The sequence below is a fragment of the Polyodon spathula genome, chromosome 5 (assembly GCF_017654505.1).
Source record: "Polyodon spathula isolate WHYD16114869_AA chromosome 5, ASM1765450v1, whole genome shotgun sequence".
NCBI lineage: Eukaryota > Metazoa > Chordata > Actinopteri > Acipenseriformes > Polyodontidae > Polyodon > Polyodon spathula.
The window spans coordinates 15,814,343-15,834,227 of record NC_054538.1 but is presented as its reverse complement, the minus strand read 5'-3'; the positions used below and the strand labels follow the sequence as shown (position 1 = coordinate 15,834,227).

General features: G+C 36.1%; 1 protein-coding gene across 2 annotated transcripts in view; it reads right to left on the bottom strand.

Moving 5' to 3' along the window:
- Positions 1-19,885, bottom strand: part of LOC121315615 (kelch-like protein 29) — a 135,214-nt gene that overhangs the window by 34,766 nt on the left and 80,563 nt on the right. For both annotated transcript variants that reach the window (XM_041249861.1, XM_041249862.1), the window contains exons 3-4: positions 16,681-16,828; positions 15,137-15,661 (exon numbers count right to left, since the gene is read on the bottom strand). In XM_041249861.1, coding sequence (XP_041105795.1) covers positions 15,137-15,661; positions 16,681-16,828 — 673 coding nt within the window. The remainder of the gene's footprint in view (positions 1-15,136; positions 15,662-16,680; positions 16,829-19,885) is intronic.

Below are 19,885 nucleotides of genomic sequence, written 5' to 3'. Positions count from 1 at the left end.
ATTCAACATTATGAAGCAACATTTGTTAATTCTATAAGCTGATGCAAAACCTTTGGCTATAGCTTTTGGCTTGGGGTTAAAAAAAAAAAAAAATAAAAGCTAAGGTGGTCTTGTAATCAGTTATCTAGAATCGAAAGTTAAAATACAACATCCTGCCGGACAGGCCTTCCTTCAGGAGACAGAGGAAGAGAAGAGGAGATCAACAAGTTCTTACAAATGTTTCAGCGCTATCCAAATGATATCTCCCGAAGAAAGCTTACTGGCAAAATTGTTAGTGTGAATTTCACCTAGTTTACAAGATTATTTACTGTTTTTGTAATTGTTGTTATGCATACATGTATATTTAGTGCTAAAGCAAATTGAATGAAAGCAAATAACTATACTGCAGAACGGAAGCTCACCACTAGTGAACAAGATATTTACTCAGCTTCATTCATATTAGACAAGTGGACAGCTTGAACTGGTCTTACGGTAACCTCTAACCATTAACCCTCATTTCTTTATTAGATGACAGGAATAAATCCAAACTGTCAGTGATACTGTACAATACCCATAGTTTATAGCCATGCTACTACCCCCTATGTTGTGTGGAATGAGGTCTTCAAGATGTACAGCATGTAGACCTGTTTTTAAACTCGCACTGTAGTTCCATGATGCACTGCAATATTAAACAATTCTGAATGAATAAGCTGCAAGGAATCCACACACAAACACGTTGATGTATAAACATTGTGTAAAATGAGCAACAAAAACAGAAAAACACTACTCTAGCACTACAGGAAAGGAAAGGCCACTGAAAAACAGGAGACGTGTACCATAATCTAATATACTCTTACGATATATGCACATTTTTATTAATTTCTGTATACAACATTGAAACCATTTGATATGTTATCCTGTGGCAGTCTTTTCGTAAGGTTATTTAGGACCAAAAAAGAGTTAACAACCAAAAGAATGAGAACTTGTTTGACTTCTTGCTTGTATCTCTGCACTACTGCAGGTTGTAGTACCAATAACCACCTCTCTGCCAGCCAGCCTAATTTAAATCATTCCCAGTGGCAGCTAGGCTTGTGATTAGATATGCAGCCACTGTGAATGCTATTGTAAACATAAGAAAATCAGCTCATGTGGTAGCCTTTAGCAAATGCCTTGGTGTTCACCTTTAAATCTTGTCTACTATATTGCACCGATGCCTGCGATATTTAGAAGTCTTCAAAACGGCAAATTACGTGAAATTTCTAGCTGTCTGTAAATAATAGTTTCCCTGTACACTTATGTCTGCTTGATAGAAGCAAATGAATAGCTCAGAAGCTAATTATTCTGTACTAAAGTGGGTCAATGTTCTCCTGAGAACAACAAATCATTAGACCTCACAGTGAAATAGTACAAGCATTTCCACCCAAGGCCAAGGAGGAGGGAACAAAAGGGCACCCCAGGGAACGTTCCCCACCCTGTTCCCTCAGGCATAGTCTGTTTACAAGGAAAGTAAAGATCAGCCAGGTAAAATTATCTTTGAATGAATTGATTTAATGTATAGAAAAAAAAGAAAAAAGAAAACTCATTTAATTGCTATTTATTTTAAATATGGGGCAGCGTAAATTCCCTGATTCTAGAATATAAATTACCCGCTCTTACTCTGATACAACCAAATAATTATCTTAACAACAACAGGGGTGCAAAGCAAGCGTCCTAAGGTTTTAGGTAAGGGAGATCGTGTCTAACTAACCTGCTTGATTTTTCTGAGGATGCAACATTGACAATGGATAATTGCACAGCATATGACATGGTTTATTTAGATTTCCAGAAAGCTTCTGACAAAGTCCCGCATAAAAGATTAATTCTCAAACTGAACGCAGCAGGGATTCAAAAAAATGCATTTTCAAAATCCTAATCTACATTAATGATTTAGGATTCTGGTATACACTTATTCAAAAATAGGAGGAGTGGCAAACACCGTTGCAGCAGCAAAGGTCATTCAAAATGATCTAGTCAGCATTCAGAACTGGGCAGACACATGGCAAATTACATTTAATAGGAAAATAAAAGTGTAAGGTACAGAACACAGGCAATACAAATGTGCATTATAAATACCATATGGGAGATACTGAAATTGAAGGATGTGTGCGGTAATTTCAAATCTCTTTAGTGAGTTGTTATGTACTGCATTCGTTTTCCGGATGGTGGCAGTTGCCTGGAACATAAACTATTTGTGGTGTAATAGTGTGGCTGTTTAGTCCACTAGCCCAAAAGAGGGGTCTGTCCTCATAATTATGCACAGCTGAAAATTATGCAGAACAGGACCGGATGTAGGATTATGTAGAAATGGTAGAGTGTAGTATAGTTAAATATATGTGCCCGCTCAATAATGCGAATCTGGGCCATGAAGAGCATGTAAGGACACAGAGGTCTTTATCATTTCCCAGTGTAGGTGACATCACAGCTGTCTAGGTGGTTACCTGGGCAGTGTAAATTAATTAAGTTGCTTTTTCTGTCAGCTGTTACCTCTAAACTGTGCATATGGATGCATTGAAGTAGCACAAAACCCCATATTTGTTCCTATGCATTTGCGAATTTACAGACGGCATAGTAGCATACACTATCTGGTTAGCTCATAATTAGACTCATCAAGTTAAAAATGATTAATTGGGTTTGTACATGTAAAACTTGTCAAGAAATTCCCACCAAGTTTAGTATTCCAGTAGGGACGTTTTATAACCTTTTATCTATCTAATACATATTGACATGCTCTCTTTAGAAAGATATGTACAACATATCGAAACGTTGAGCAGCTGGCCCTATGAGCTATATATTATATATATATATATATATATATATATATATATATATATATATATATATATATATATATATATATATATATATATATATATATATATATATATATCTATAGACACACACACACACACACACATACATAAAGAAGACTAAATGTAAAGCACAGATAATAATCACAATATAAATTAATGTGGTGCATGCTTTTAATAGCCATTGTGCAATAAACTAATTCATCTGGCATCCAACTGTTTTTAAGAGCATTACTGTGAATAAAAGTAGGTGTTGTAAAAGGGTCCCAATTGACAGAGGAAACAAGTCAAAGATTAGTGGTATTTAAAAATATAGTTTTGTATCTTGGTGCATCACAATTAGAAAGCCATGCCATGTGAAAAGGATAGCAAAGCTGCAATTTCAGCTAACTGTATCCAGCTAAAATGTCTCATAATACAATACCTACAGTTAAGTAAAAAGTCCAGTATGCCTTACATCTGTAAAAGCAGAGCTTTGTTTGGGCACTGGTGGAGACAACTTTGGAAGTACCCCTGGGAAATGACCCATTTCTGCCTTGTAAAAGTAGATGCATCTCTGTTGAATTTTCGTACAGTATTTAGTTTCCAACTACCTGCTTGAAACAAAAAAATAAATAAATAAAAACAAACAGAAATGTTTATTTTATTTTATTTTTTTAGGCAATTCACATAGCTCTATTTTTACTACTAGTACTTTATGGTAGGGATGTTACTGGAAATAACTGCATGTAGAACCAACATAAATCCTATCTGTACAATTTAAAAATACCTCTGTGAAGTGGCTTTAAAAACCGGTCATGCAGTTCATACCCTCAAACACTCAAAGAAACATGCTGAGCTTGAGAAATACATAAATTCAATTTAAAAAAAAGTTTCTACACTTTAAAGTTTGATGCAGGCATGAAAGGACTCTGTAACTGCATGCGAAACTCTGTGCTGAAAGCTTAGGTTTGAATACATGAATCCATTGGCCACTGAATAACACACACCAAAGAAATGCCTGTATTATACCCCTGTCATTGTATATTATGTTTTTCATTTCTCACAGAGGGTACAGAAGTATTCTGAATGTAATCTCTGAATACTGGAACACAACTCAAATGATATTGCCTTGTAATAACCTACATTTATGATGGCCAAAAATAAGTCACACCTAACAGAGCTAATATTAAAAATAAAATAAACATACTTTATGAAAAACAAAAGCACTCAGAGATAGGGAGTTAGGAACCATTGGTCTATCTGGTGTGGATGAACATGTACCCTGTATAAAGACAAGGTACGTTCCAAACATCAGCTATGCACTTACTGACACAAAACATGCAGCACCAAATTATGGATAGACCAGTATTTTTAAACACTGGATTGTGGGAAAAGGAAGGGGTTTGAGCAGGTGGTTGCAAGTGGGATAAAATCAGTGTTGTTTCACTGAAGTGGCTGGGATATAACCTTGCTTCCACAGTGGAACTGGAAGAATTTTTAAAGTGGGGGTGCTTAAAGCTTTACAAAACTGTAACCCCTTCATATGATGGAAGCCATGCAAAGCCAAGCTGCCCCACCCCCAGCACCCCTAGTTCCAGCGCCCTTGTGCTTCTACCAGTTCTAGTAAGCTCTACGCAAGTAAGCCACCTCAGTGTATCAGCTTCCGTTTGTGTACCCCAAGGTCTAACAGACTATTCTTTCAATAGCCGATCCAAAAGAGAACAAACAACTCCTGTCACAGCTACCAATGAACAATTCGTAAATCACCTCATTTTAATGAAGTAGTACTGAGGCAGTAAGCATTTGTATGCTTAATGCCGAGCAAAATCCATTCACTTGCTAAATGACAACACGCTATGGAAACTGGAAAATATGAACCCAGATCTACAAAACACTAAAGTGAAGCATGTGTACAACTGGTTGAGAACACATGAGTCGCCCTATAATGGAAGAAAAAAGAAAGTGGCCAAGAAATTTCTGGTCAACACAGGCAATACTTATTGGAGTATATAAAAACATAAAAGCTCTCAATTTAGAGTTGAACCTGTGTACCTGCCCTATGGTTACAATCATTCAAACACACTTCCAGAAAAGTCCAATATATAGCACATTTAGTGTATATTCTCTCTTGCACATAAAAAAAAAATAAAAAATTACCAAAGGGTATAAAATTCAATTTTCCTAATATATCTAAGTTCACATACAGTAACAAAGGTCCTGGAAAAGATGTAGTTCCAGTAACGAGGTAATTTAAATAGATATTACAGTATATACCATATAAAATAAAGTTCCAGCTTTCATAGTACTTGGAAATGTTAGATCAGGAGTTTGCAAATGCATCATAAAAATTTAGAAATTGCTTTCTCAACAATGAAGCAGAAAGACAAACTCAATCAATATATGAGTGGAATGAATTTCTTCAGGGCACATCATTGTTTATCAGAGTATTTTGTATTTAATCAGTATGGCAGAAAGGGCTTTTTTTTTTTTTTTTTTTTAAATGCAAGTGACAGTATTCTTGAAATTTAAAGCCATTCAATACAGAAGCAAAATAAAAAAAAATTAAAAAAATTAAAAAGGAAAATCTGTCAACATTCAACACCTGGCTTAAAGAATAAGTAGCAGGGTTACGAAAAATGTATCGTTACCCGTCCCCACGTGTTGCTACAACGGTTTTATTTATTTTTTGTTTATTCTTTATTTTTTGGTCTCTTGCTACAACTGCAATAACGCTCCACAATGTGTTACAGAACAGAAAAAACAGCGCACTTGCTATGTTTGTTTTATAAAATAGCTCTTCCTGCAGCGATTTAGAGGACAGATCTCAAACCTCAAGAGTAACACGTTGTCAATGAAAAATAAAGATTACAGGTATGTTACTTAAACAGTTGTAGCAACTCATGGGGAATGTAAATTATTATTATTATTATTATTATTATTATTATTATTATTATTATTATTGCTGTTGTAAATAAGAATGCGTTAATCCATTGTGGCAGGGCCATTCTCATTATTTAAAAATGTCCCCTTCATGACACTGAACCATCATGTTTGGTTTGCAGAACACTGAAACCTCACTCTACCAGTCTTCTCATTCACCAAAACAAAATATCCTTTGATATTCATGGATGTGCTGCTGTATATTGCTATATTCTGGTCAGGACCACAACCTCAGACTACATTTACTACTATTTGTATGTATGTCTGTTCAATTTGGTCTCTCATTTCTCTCCAGCCTTCTATGCTAAATGACCCAGTTAATAGTAAAGGCTCCACTAAGTGTGGAGGTCACAGTGATTTGATACCCTGGAGGGTATAAATTCAATTTGGTAAAAAAGGGAACCATCCAACAAAAAAAACAAACAAACAAAAAAAAAAACAACAGCATATACACAGTGTATTGGCTATTTTTGTCCTGTTTAAGAATACTGTATTTCAGTGCATCTCAAAATTGAATCCAACTTTCTACAACTGAGAAGAGGCTTTAAAATATTCCCCACAGTTTATCCCCACCCCTAAATCGTACAAAATGATTATGCTGAACTATGAATTGCTTCTGGACATAACTAACATTTAAAACACACTTATTAAGCTGGCTTGTCAAAGTTGTCCATGTCTGTTTCCATCATCTCCTATCATACCTCCTTTTGGTTTAAAATGACACCAGAATCTCAGCAGGTCCCAAGCAATAGCTATTGACTTCAAGCACCGATAAGCCAATACAGCTGGCTTTAAAAGACAGTGTCCTGTCTGCTCACTCTCAAGAGTTCTTCATTTAAACCCCTCACTTATTAAGCTGCTACAAAATGGCATGACAATACATTTCTGATGGTGGGTTTCAGATTGCCACTACTGTTAAACTTTGTTACTGTTTTCGATCTTCTACAATCTTTGCAACAAATGAATGCTTAGCATAAATTAAGTTTTATGTTAATAGTCACCATGTGTTGCAAAAATACATTTCCATGGAGGCAAATGACTAACAAGGATATATCTGAATAAATGCTCTACTCTATTGATGTGCATAACAAATTTGAATAGCCCCCCACCTCACCCGTCAAATATCCTGTGCCTGAAATGACAAGTGGCATAAACCACAAATCACCAAGGATATCTATAGTCAGTGCTTGAACGGTCTGGATAATGCCTGGAAAGTCAATCAAGTCACTTCAATCCAAGCCATTTTAAATGGGAACAAACACACTGTGCTTGTGAGCATGCAATCAAAAGCACAGCATTGATCTGTCTTCACTGATTGTGAGTTTTAATATCCGGAGCAGCTGTTAACTAGAAATGAGCCATCAAGAATTCAGTATCGAGCAGGTAATTTGCTCTTTCCACAAATCTCCACAGCCAGTGTCGTAATCATCTTGTTAACAGATGAAAAACAAAGCATTTAACAGAAGACGTTCAATAGCGGAAGTATTTGGAAAATTAAGCTAACAGTAACTGAATGTCATCTTCTACAAGACTCCAGTTTAGTATTTCATTTTGGGATAAATCATTTCTAACCAGGCTTCTTATATTATCTTTAACAATACATGCTCTATGGGGCAAGAGGAGGTGGAGAGAAATGATTGATTAATCATGATATGGAATCAAACTCCCTCATATTAAAAACTATCACATGTACAGTAACGTGATTTATTAATATATGCTTGCTAGAGCTGGTACACTCCATTCTTGGCACCTGTATGTACCCTGCTATCTACTCAGTTGCTCTCACAGTAATCCTATGAACCAACATTGCTGTCAATTAGAAAGTTAGTGAAAACCCAATTAAGGTACTACATATATTATTGGACATAAGATATTTGTAACCAAGATTCACAATTATTCGACCTCTTTTGAATGCATTTCTATTTAAATCCTAGAGTTTTTCATTTATAATTACATATGTATAACGCCTATAGAAAGTCTACACCCCCTTGAACTTTTTACACATTTTGCTGTGTCAGTGCCTCAGAGTTTCATGCATTTAAATGAGGATTTACTTATTTATTTATTTTTTTTAAGGTACTCCGGTACTGAAATGTTGGCTAAATATAAATGTTTCTTTTAAAGAGATTGCAAGCGTGCGGTTTCTTTCTTTTTTCTTTTAAGAAACTTTACCCTTCCAGCTGCTTATCTGTCGATTTCGACGTGCTGCACAGGCTAGTCACAATTTGTGCAGTACTTAGTGTTATCTTTTCCATAACAAAAATGCAAATGTTTTGAGGGCCAAAATAATTCAGTATAATTCATGTGTTCACAGAGCACAACAGTCTCTTGGCTGTTTCGACAATACAACGTTATAATGGAAAAATGTTATACAGCACTATCTATTCCTACTGTCTATTCCTACAATGCGTCTACACGTCTGGAATCGGAATAAAGGACATGATTATGTAATACAGTTCATGTGCAGTCACCTTTTGGTAAGTTGCATTTTAAGAATCATAAAATTATGTACAGAATTAAAACACTGTATGTTAAAATATTGCCCTCTTAATCCACAAAACCAACAAAATACATCCTATGTAGCCTATATTTGACATTGCATTTGTACTGTTCTGTAGAACACAGGCAATCGTTTATTCTGGAAAAAATTAAATACAGTACCTGAATCCCACACAGCACTTCTTGTGGTCTGCTCTGTTTATATTGTGATTTAGACACACACCGCCTGGTTTCAATAAGCGGTAAACTTAACACGCACTGAGACACTTAGGAAAGTTAGCACCTTTAAATAAATATGTTTTTTATATCAAAATCCCTCCCTTACAGTATTAGGGGAGATAATTTGAATACATTTCCATGGATTACCATTATTAACTGTATGTAAATGACTCTCACGTGGTATCTTTTTCCACACTATTTATTTCCGTGCAACGTCATTTGCCGCTGCTTAGTGAATATAGCAGTACAAAGCACACAGTAGCGGGCTTACTGCGTTGTAAACTGGTTACTGCTGTTTAGTGCATGAGGCCCTATGTCTTTAGTAGCCAATTATCTACAGTATAGCCAACTAAGGCTTATTTTTGTAAAATGAAAAAAGGACAAACAATTATTTCCATAGTTGTCTTATTTTTCACACTTTTTACAACAGGAAAAAAAAAATCTTTGCAACCTGAAACTTAATTGAGATCTTATATTAAAAGTTCATACAGATATAAGCCTTCATTATCAAAACCCCTGGGATGATGCTGGTTTAAATAGTAATAATCTTAGTAATAATAGTAAAAAAAAAATAATTGCAAAGCCATTTAAATTAATTTGCTGATATATTCATTGTACTCATTTCACAGATGTTGATAAAGCTGGCATCACAGCCTGAACATCTCATTCACAGCACTGCAATATAGTGTATGTTATAGACGGTGTATGTTATTGTTTTCTTTGTTACTTGTCACCAACATCATCTGTGTGTGTTGGGTAGTGCAGCAATTATAATCCCACTGTTTTAAAAACTGAGCTCAGCGTCCGACACAGTAATCCTACTGTAGTGACTGCTTGACTGTTCGAATTACGAGACGATTTTCAAAATAAGAAATTATTCACACTAAACTTGCTTATGGGGCCCCGTGATATTTCTAGGTTGAGACCACAAAATGGTTGATCAGAGTTCGCTATAGACAGATGACCCTTATAAATTTTAACTGTATAATTATCCTGTCGTTTTAAAATTGCATGATTTCAGCAGCAGCGGCTTACTGATAGAAGGGGATCAATAGAAGTGACACACAGCTAACTTACATTTTGTACACATTAGGAAAGAGCTAAAACAGCATCATCTTAACAAATAAAGCCTACTGTTTTAAATATATCTTACTAGACATACTGTTCATTTAAAATATCTCTTGTACAGCAGACACTGAAGGCTACTATAATAAGCTCCCTTTTTTTGCCATATTTATTTGCAACATGCTTTACCTATGGATTACATTTGCACTAGCAAGTGTAGATACGGTTAAACCATATACAGCAGTAGTGTTAAAATGGTAGTTTTACTGAAGCATGCAAACATATGCAATACACATTACTGAGCAACACAAAGAAAAACAATGTTTAAAAAAAAGTAATGCTTTAATAACACAGACAGAGGAATATTCTGCTGACTTGAAGAATTTATCTTTGAGTGGAGATTTCCTCTGCCCTCTCATAATGCCCCCAGTTCTCAAACATGACAAGACTGAGGGCCCTTGAGCTGCCCATACAAGGCCTGACAGTCATTATTCTAAGAACTAGGCACCCAGGCTGATATCAGGAAGAAATATCAGATATCAAATATAATACCACTCTAGTATTATAAAAGGTTGCAAGTCACTGAAACTATCCAGAACAAAAATATCTGTTTTCAAAACTACATCACCAGTGACAGTCATTAGATAAGATCTACTACTTCTGCTGTAGAAAACTACTGTTCATGGCACTCCGACCTGCTATCAAGAACCACCAATGGAATTGCGATATAGCATTTCAGAAAAAAAAAAGAATAATACATTTGGCTTTCCAATCTGGAAAAATCATTTGCATGTGAAAAGGGGTGCTAAAAACCCCAGAGCAATGCCACTTTTCCTCAGCTGCACTTCAGCTGTAACGAAAACAGTTCCAGTAGCTGCCAGCCCAGGGCATGTCTACAACTGGCCCAAGCCGAGGTCACTACAGGACGCAGTCTAAGGGATACGCTATATCATACTGAACGCTTTATGTCCAGAGGTTAAGGTAATGCGCCAGTGGAAAGGTTAATTTAAGAGACTACAACTGTGTGCAAACTATGTCACAGTTTGCAGTCTGTATCATTGATATCACCAGAGGTTAAACAACAATATGGCATTGGAAGGGTTAATTTTAACTGACAAACACCAGCAAATTAACTAATAAAATCTAAAGAATTCAGGTGTGTACCAAGCATTAAGACAACAACTGAAAGTGTACTCTCTCTATACAAAAGAAACATGTCACATGTCCTCAATACTGCAGCCAAATGGTAAATGTATTTCTCGGAATCCGATTTTATTAATATTTTATTCAAAATTCACATTCTTTATAACTACCTTCCTAATCCAGAGTTATCAAAGGATAACGTGATTTGGAATCCGAATGCAAGGTAATATATAAAATTAGGCAATACCTAAAAAAATGTATTATATACAGGAGACAGCAGTAAGAACTGCAAATAGATAATTATCACTGGTACATGAGCAAACAGGACTTATTAGGTCAGTGTAGTAGAATATTTGACATGAAAACTAAGTGAGCTAATCACACAGCCCCCTGTTTTATTTAATCTTCAATCAGACTTTTGATTTTCTTTTCAGAATCAGATTGATAATCATCAGAGATGCTTCAAGGGCATTAGTATCTGTGTTGAGTTAAAAAATAAATAATTTTGGCAGTACAATAACACCGTGTAACAAATTAGTTTTTCGAGATTTACGATTATACTGTATTTACAGTATAATCGTAAATCTCGAAAAACTACTCACTTCTAAATCTTTTGTAGTCATCTTTGTATTACTTTAGTATAAATACATGTTAATTTGGATTCATATGTTGTTTTTTTCTGACTTTATGTGAACGAAAAGACACACATTTGCCAGTTTTCCCATTGGAAATAGATACTTTGAAATATCACTGTCCTGGTCACAAAAGCAAAGTTTGTGGGGAATAATAGCCATTTTCTATACTTTTGAGGCATAAGCAATTATGAAATAACACTTACTACCCAGGAACAAAAATTGTGTTACATATTGTAATTCATGGATGAAGTACAGCATTAACAACAACCCATTAAAAGGGGATTCGATTGATTTTGACAGCTTGATTGGCTTATTTTGAATTAATTACTGAAAAAAAAAAATATATATATATTATTTGCAATTATTTGTTTACTTAGCAGACGCCTTCATCCAAGGCGACTTCCAAAGACTACAGTTTGTGAACTATGCATCAGCTGCAGAGTCACTTACAACAACATCTCACCTGAAAGACAGAGCACAAGGAGGTTAAGTGACTTGCTCAAAGTCACACTGAGTCAGAGAGCCGGTATTTGAACCGGGGAACATCCTGGTTGCAAGCTCTTTTTTTTAACCACTGGACCACACAGCCTCATATACGTTCGTTTCAGGATTGACTTTAAGATCCCGCTCCTGAGATATAAAGATCTCCATGACCGTGGTCCCTTATACTTAAAAGAACTCCTGACTCCATATTTTTATTGTCGGCCTCTTAGATCACAGGGTGCCGCCTTGCTTAACGTTCCAAGGATAGAGAAAAAAAGCAGGTGGCAGAGCACTGTCTTACAGAGCCCCTAAACTGTGGAATGGCTTGCCACCAAGAGGGAGGGAGGCTCTCTCTGTTGCTATTTTTAAAATAAGACTAAAAACGTACTTTTATGACAAAGCGTTCACAGTCCTGTAAATGATATTTATTTTTTACAATAATTATATTTATTTTTATCGCTTGTTTTTACTGTTCTTTAATTAACTTATTTACTTGCTTATTTGTACTTCAGTATTTATTACTTGTTTGTATTGTTTAAGTATTTTCATTTCTCTATTTCTTCTTAAATATGTTTTTTATTTTTTCTTCAGCGCTTTGAGGCAAATTTTTGTGAAAGGCGTTATATAAAAATAAAGATTGATTGATTGATTAATTATATAATTAGGGATTTTAATCTTGACGTTTTCTATTGATCAATTAATCACACCTGTTTGTTAGGTGATATGAAATTGCACTGAAAGACAATTACAAGTAATCACATCAAGAGTGTATACATTACTGCAAATTACCAGTTTCATTATAACCTAGAGTACTTTATTTAACAGATCCATTTTTGGGATACCATAAGTTTTCAAGACTTTCAAAGGTAACTCACTGAGTGCTATTTTATTTAGGTACCAGAAGAGAAATTAAAATTTATTGGAGTGCTATTTTATTTTAGTTTCCCAAAGAAAAAGTTTGATATAGCTGTTAAAAATAAAAATCAGCTTACTTGCGACTAAGATGCAATGATAAAACATGTAGTACCGAGGTGAAAGGAAAGCACCGATGAGCAAATTGCAAAATGCAGTCTTTTTTTCTTCATTCTGAGCTATTGTGAAATATTGGTTGTACCTTCCAGTACCCCTTTTGCCAAGGTCTTTAGAAGTACCTGCCACCATTTTTCAAGATTTATTTTTCATGCAGTGTTTTTTTGATACTGCAGTCAGGTAGCCACGATTAAGCAATTATTTTTTTATTTTTTTATTAAATCAACCAAAGCCCACAGGTGTGATTACTTGATTAAAACCCCCAATATACACTGCTGTTAAAAAGTCTTAGACATGTTGAATTTTTCTACTCTGATGCATTATGAGCATCAGCAATTTACTCAAAGTTTCCACTAGTGTTTTGTACTCTTATAGCAACCTTGACTTGCAAAAACAATGAGTGAAATTAAATAGCTTGCATCACTCGATTTTCAAGGTGTGGTATCCGAAGCATAATCAACAAGTACAGAGAAACATCATCTGTGACAAACCCAGGACTGGAAGACCCAAAAAGCTGTCTAACAAGGATGAGCAATACTTGAAGATAATATTCTGAAGGAATAGAAGACGACAAGTGTTGAATTTACAACAGAACTGGAAGAAGGCTCATTTATTATAAATAACTGAGTCGTAATTAGGAACAACTTCCTGACATTTAACCTCTCTCATGAACTTCAGTATTTACTTCAAGATGTTTCTTGTTTTTCATCACTGGACCAACATGGCGAACACAGAAATTGTCAATTTAAACTTATCAAAAAAACACAGACTCTTCATTGCCTGTGAATGTTACCTTCTGGTTTGAAGGTTAAAATCGAATTCCATCTTAGAGATTTTTCTCCCCCATTTCTTTACTCAATGGCTCATTGGCAGAGCTACAATTCCTTGTTTAAAGCCAGAAACATACGCTTAAGAGTTTGTATAAATCATTTAAGCTTTTGCAGACAATGAAGGAAGACTTTCCTTTTTTAGAATTGAAGCATTGCACCGTGTGTGTGGATTCCTTTAGCAACTGAGCTCTGCTTTAACCAAGAAAAAAACAAAAACAAAAGCCTATTTACTGAGATAAAAAATGTGTCTATTTGTTAATTGCAATCCTATTAATCAAGTGCTGCACAGTCTGTTCAACTGCAGAATGTGTTTCTTTATTAATCTGCTATTCTAATGGAACGCCACCTACACACACACACACACTCACACTCACCCACCCACCCAGATAACAAAACCAAAAAAAAACAATATGGAAGAAATATAAATGGAAGCTTGACTGATGACGTATGTTTCAAACTGCATATACCTGCCAGAAGATACCTTTCAGAAACCCATCAGTAGCTGGCCATGGCTTTAATCTATGGAGTTACATTTGGAAAATGAACCTGCCACTTCAACAATGCCTTGCTTTGTTTCTGCTTCAAGTCAGAACAAGCTGTGTATCAAATGGTATGCAGCTCAAACAAATGAATCAAAAGTTTTGTATGTATTTCTGATGTGATCCTTGGACATGGTCTGGAGCTGATATCTCATTAAATCATCCCTGTAAAATTTGGCTTGAAGGCTTTGTAATTATTATTTTTTTTTGTCACAAAGGATTCTTGGTTTTTGTTATTTTGGAATAAGTCCAAACTCTGGTGCTTTTTAGGCTTTTACTAAATATTGAATTTTACTATTTACTATTTATTTATTGAAAAATAAAATAAATACAAATATAATTTCATAACCTCTTAAAAAATAAATAAATCAAATTTAGATTTTGGTTTCCGCCAGCTGCATGTCTTCATTATCAATTAGTACTCAGTAATTTAAGATAGTGGCAAAATATTTGATTATCTACATTCCAAAAATAAAAAGTGCTGTCTTATTCAGCTACTGTTTTCGTTACAGGAGGAATTATTGTTTTAGGCATTAGAGGCCATTGTGTTCATGTTTTCTTACCAGCACTTAAGATTCAGTGGATGTTTCTCTGTAAATGTAATTAAACTAAAGCATGTTAGCAAAATGAACTCTGTAAAACAGTAACAATGACACGCTATATATGGTATCTAAATTACAGATCTTTTAAATTTGATATGAAAGCTCAGAGGATACAGCTGTTTTAAGCCTAGTATCCTGCTGTCCAGAGGGCATTATCTCCTGCAGCATTTTTATAGCTTGATCTGAGTGACTGAAACCAAGCAAGACAAAGACTTATCTTTACAACAAGGCCGGCATCACACAGCTTGAAAAGACAAACCAGGAAGCCTTGGCTTGGTTTTCTGCATCCTCTGGTGAAAATTTCTACAAGTCAGTGGCATAAATTACACCTCTTAATTCACTTACCTTTAGGGTGCCAGGGATCTGTAAACTCGTACTTTCCCATGCCAACTGTCCTTAGCATCTGCAACCCGTTTGCGTTCTCCTGATTGACTGGAGGGTTGGGAGGTGGTTGGGGGACAGTCTGCCCATTGGTCACTGGTGGGTTACTGGGCAGAGGCGGAGGCTGTAGCATAGGGCGAGTCATGTGACCATTCCCTACTACAGTGTGAACAGGGTGGGTCACCTGACAAACCCCAGTCATAGGGGACATGGTGATTGGTGGATGACTGTTCGTGTAAAGAGGCTGACTTTGCATGTTCATGACCATGTTAGTGAGAGGCTGTGAAGGTTGTTGTGGGAGCTGGTAATGTGCTGTCATTAGTTGGTGTTGTGGGGGGACAGGAGTTTGCATAGTGGGTGTAACTCCCATTACAGGTGCCTGGACATTCACCGCTTGGCTGTAAGCTGGAGGCTGTGGCATTCCGTAAGTGTGAGCTAAAAGGTTTGCCTGGCTGACGACTGCTGCTGGTGGAACCCACGGTGCAGAACCTGACAACGGAAAAAAAACAGTATGTAATATGAAAATTATACTGTGGTTGGTAATAAACACACATGCCACGATGAATGGAAAATTAAATAACTGGTAATTGGTTTAATGTAGCTTTATCGGTGTAAACCGTTGAGTTGTAACAACATTGTTTTTCATGCTGGGGTTTTCTAGTTTTGTTCTAAAATATACTTTTAGATGAAGGCCCCATAGACTCTTAATATAGCAACTTGGGTTTCTGCAATACTTTAAAATCAACAATTGTTAAAAGCATGGCCAGTAATCGTTTCTTTCACTTTATTTGTAACCTTACTCTTTGGAGTAACATTAAAAGGCACTTCAACATAAAAGCTCATATTGTATTGTATATCTTGCAATCTAACATAAAAAAAGACATGACACAAATGGATACAGTGGTTTTTGTGTTGCATGTATTTTCTGCAACTTCTATTTTTAAAAAAAAAAAATTTGCATTGCAGTGTGACTAAAGTTTGGTACAGATTTTAAGGCTGAATACACTTCAGAGGGAAATGTCATTAGTATGCAATATTATGCACAGAACAAAGCTCCTCCAGTAACAGTGTGCTCTGTCAATTTGGTCCCACTTTGTTAACGTGAGCAGAATGTCACAAGAGGAGCTTTATCATGTGCAACACAATACCAACGATGATCCACTGCACTGTGCATTCAAGCAGGGGGAAAAAAATAAATAAATAAATCTGCACAGCAGGAACCCTTGACTCTGAGCCCGAGGGAAGGATGGGTTTCAACTTGTAAGAATAAAACTACTGAAGTGTGAGAAATGAAAAGCAGCAGCAAACTTCAGTATCAGAACTTAGCAGCACGTACAAAATGAAGTGTTATCATGATCATTAGAGCACAAGTAATGTTTAAAACAGAGATTCCTTTGAGATACAAGTTACAGTACTGTACTTCCGGCAAACATTTTTAGAGAGCAAAAACAAAAATAATTTGTGCATTGTACTTCAAGGTACAGTAGGGTTTAACAGAATGTGCATACCTGTGCCTTCATTCTCCCTTATCTGTTTTGCAGGAGGTTCATCAGTCTCCCACGGTGTGCACTGGTTAATGGGGGTTTGTCCCCACCTCACATTTGGAGGAAGAATCTGCCCTTGTGACTGTTTTTCACCTGGCGATATACCAGAAATCTGCAAAAAAAAAAAAAAAAAAAACAAACAAAACAAAAAGGCCTTTAGTTTAGTTACAGTTTATGTCTATTAATCTACTGCCATCGAATAAGATGTTTCACATAAATGTAATCTTTTTTATTTAACTTCAAATTGAAATTAATTTAAGCTGAATTGCTAACTTGTTCCAGGTCAATTCTATCAACAACAACATAGGATTCTACGGTTAATTCACACAATTCAGATACAGGTCAAGGAAACGCTGATCCATATAATGAACACTTCAATATTTAATTAAATCTGCCACAAAGGTGAATTAAGTCAGACTCTGTAAACATTAAATGAGATTGGGGGGGGGGGGGGGGGGGGGGGGGGGGGGGGGGGCGACGACACACAACCACCACCACCATCACCATCACAACACGGTCTATCAAGGGATACAGTATTCAGTCAGGAGGAGGAAGAACTTTTAGTTGTTGCGCGCCTCGTCTCTGGGACTCTATTCAGTGATATCAGAGGTGCAGACAATTGAATCTTTTAAGTCAGGTTTAAAAGACATATCTGTTTTCACACGCTTACTGTTAGGCTGGCTTGTTATCCATTTGTTTTTGGGTCTTGTTGCAAAGCGCCCTGGGATGCTTCACATGAAGAGCGCTATAGACGAGCACATTGTATTGTATTGTATTGTATTGTATTGTATTGTATTGTATTGATGGCTCTGTAAACTTCTTAAACACGCGACTAATGAAGCATGAACAGCCTCAGATTCAATTGCACCGATGCACAAGTGCTTGACAATGAAGAAAAAAAACTAAGCAGTGAATCAACCAACAGTGTAAAACAAAAAGGTACATTTCTGTACAGTATCATTTATTAAAGAATGAAAAACAGTTCCATTCTTTACTATTACAAGAAAAAAAAAGGAGCTAGTTGTTGCACTGCCCTACTGAATTCAGGTCGCCTTAACTGGATCGGTAATCAACATCACTAAAGTGCCACTACTATCTGGTAAAATTAGCACTGGGCACCTTTTATAGGCAAAAAGAGGGGCAAACCTCAATGGGCATGAAGACAAAAGTGCCTTCACGGTTGGTTTGAGGCACTCTCACAGGGCAATGTGGGAGAAGCTCAGATTTAAGTTGTTTACATGTACATGTTCTAATCTGGCAGTAGGCAGTCAGACGTCCAAAGCTTAATATTAACAGCAGTGACCTAAAACCAAACTGAAATTGACTGTTCTATGCTTGAGCTGTGTTCTGTGTTCTGAAGGCCCTGGAATAACAAGACACGAAATTGGGGGGGGGAAAAAAAAGGAGCGTGTCATAATTCTGTCTGCTACACACATGGCACTAAACCCGTTTTTGTGGCTGGTAAATATTTTCTGGAAGGCAGTACGTCTAATTCAGTGTGTAAAGCACTCTCTTTCCCAGGTGTGCTATCAACATACTGTAGCAGATGGCTTTTCTGGGATTCAAAAGAAACTAGGGTAAACCCAGGAGGGAAAGGTACTGGAAAGTAAACACCTTGCTACCTTTACTGGAATATGATTTCTCTTATGATAATTACCACAGTATTGTAAAAAACAGAACAGAACAGCACCAAATCAGTCAAACAGAAACACAGCATGCTGGAAAGCAACAGATACCATAATCAAAATAACCCAGATTTAACATGCACGCAGTAACATGTACAGAAGCAGGTCCAGCATTTCATGAAATGGAAAATGCAGAGACAAATTGTTAGTCGCATGCCAAATGCCATAACAGTGTAAATAAAGCACAGAAACTCACCCCTAGGCTTAACCTATCCCCTGTCTGAAAGGCTTGATCCAGCTAATATTCACCTGTGCTATTTTAACAGCAATTAAACTGTTTTTCAATTAATAGCACATGCTTAGCACACCAAATATCCTTTGTCTATAACCACAACTTAAAAAACCTTCAATACTAGCTCAATATTCATTTATATTTTAGAAAATATCTCGATTGATTTCATCAACCTACTGTGCACGCAGATGGACTGCTGTATCCCAACATACTGCAGCTTTTTTGGGGACGATAGCTTTATGTTAGCACAAGGATAATAATCTTTCAGTTTTTTGTTAGAACTCAGGAGATGGCATTAATCTCCCTTATTTGACTCTGAATTATGTTCCAAATGCAGTTATCCCCTAGAGAAAGGAAGCTTCCCAGTGCTGATATGCTAGTTGGTGTGTGGCACCACCCACCCTGAGGATCATATGCATGGATGAAGTGTGTGGGGGGACTGGGGTAGAAGTGAAGATAAAACTCAAGTGCTCACTTTTTTTATCCTCCATTTTCTTTAAATCAGACAGCTACAGTACAGTAAAACAGAACATTTGTATAATGGAGTCTGCCTTTCTAATGAACGAGAGGAGCTGCTGTTCAACCATCACAATGCATTGATTTAAGCATTACTTTCTTAATGCAACAACATCTCCACTTGAGGCTACAAGACCCCTACTTCAGCGATTCCATTACCAATTTTAACTGAAAATACTATTTCATGAGCACATATTTATTATTATTACTTTATTTATTTTGATACAATATAGATTCTGTATTGTAGAAATTCTTGTCTTCTTGGATCAGCCTTGGTTTGCTAGCCATGTTGCCTATTCCCTCCAGCACACTGCAGGACCACATAGACAGCTGATCCCCGAGAGGGGAAGGAGAGCATAATGCACTAATGTCACACAGTCTTAAAAGGTTAGTCCTGTTATGACAACGTTTTAAAAGGGCAAAATATGACATATGTTCTAAAATCGTGACCTTTTAAAAAAAAAAGTAGAGGGGTAAAAAGAACTAAAAAAATAAAGTTTAGTCTACCAATGAAATAAATTTACAGGTTTAGATTTGTCTTCCCTCTGTACAAAAGTAACCTTCAAGCCATTGACAGAGCTTGAACAAATATATTCTATGTATTCAAAATGTCAGAAAGTGCTCTTAATACAACCAGCATAAAAAGGCCAATATTTTTTTTTCTTAAAATATCTAACCATTAATACAGTGTTTAATAGTTCATGTGGCAATCATTCAGTAAAATGTTTCATTTTTT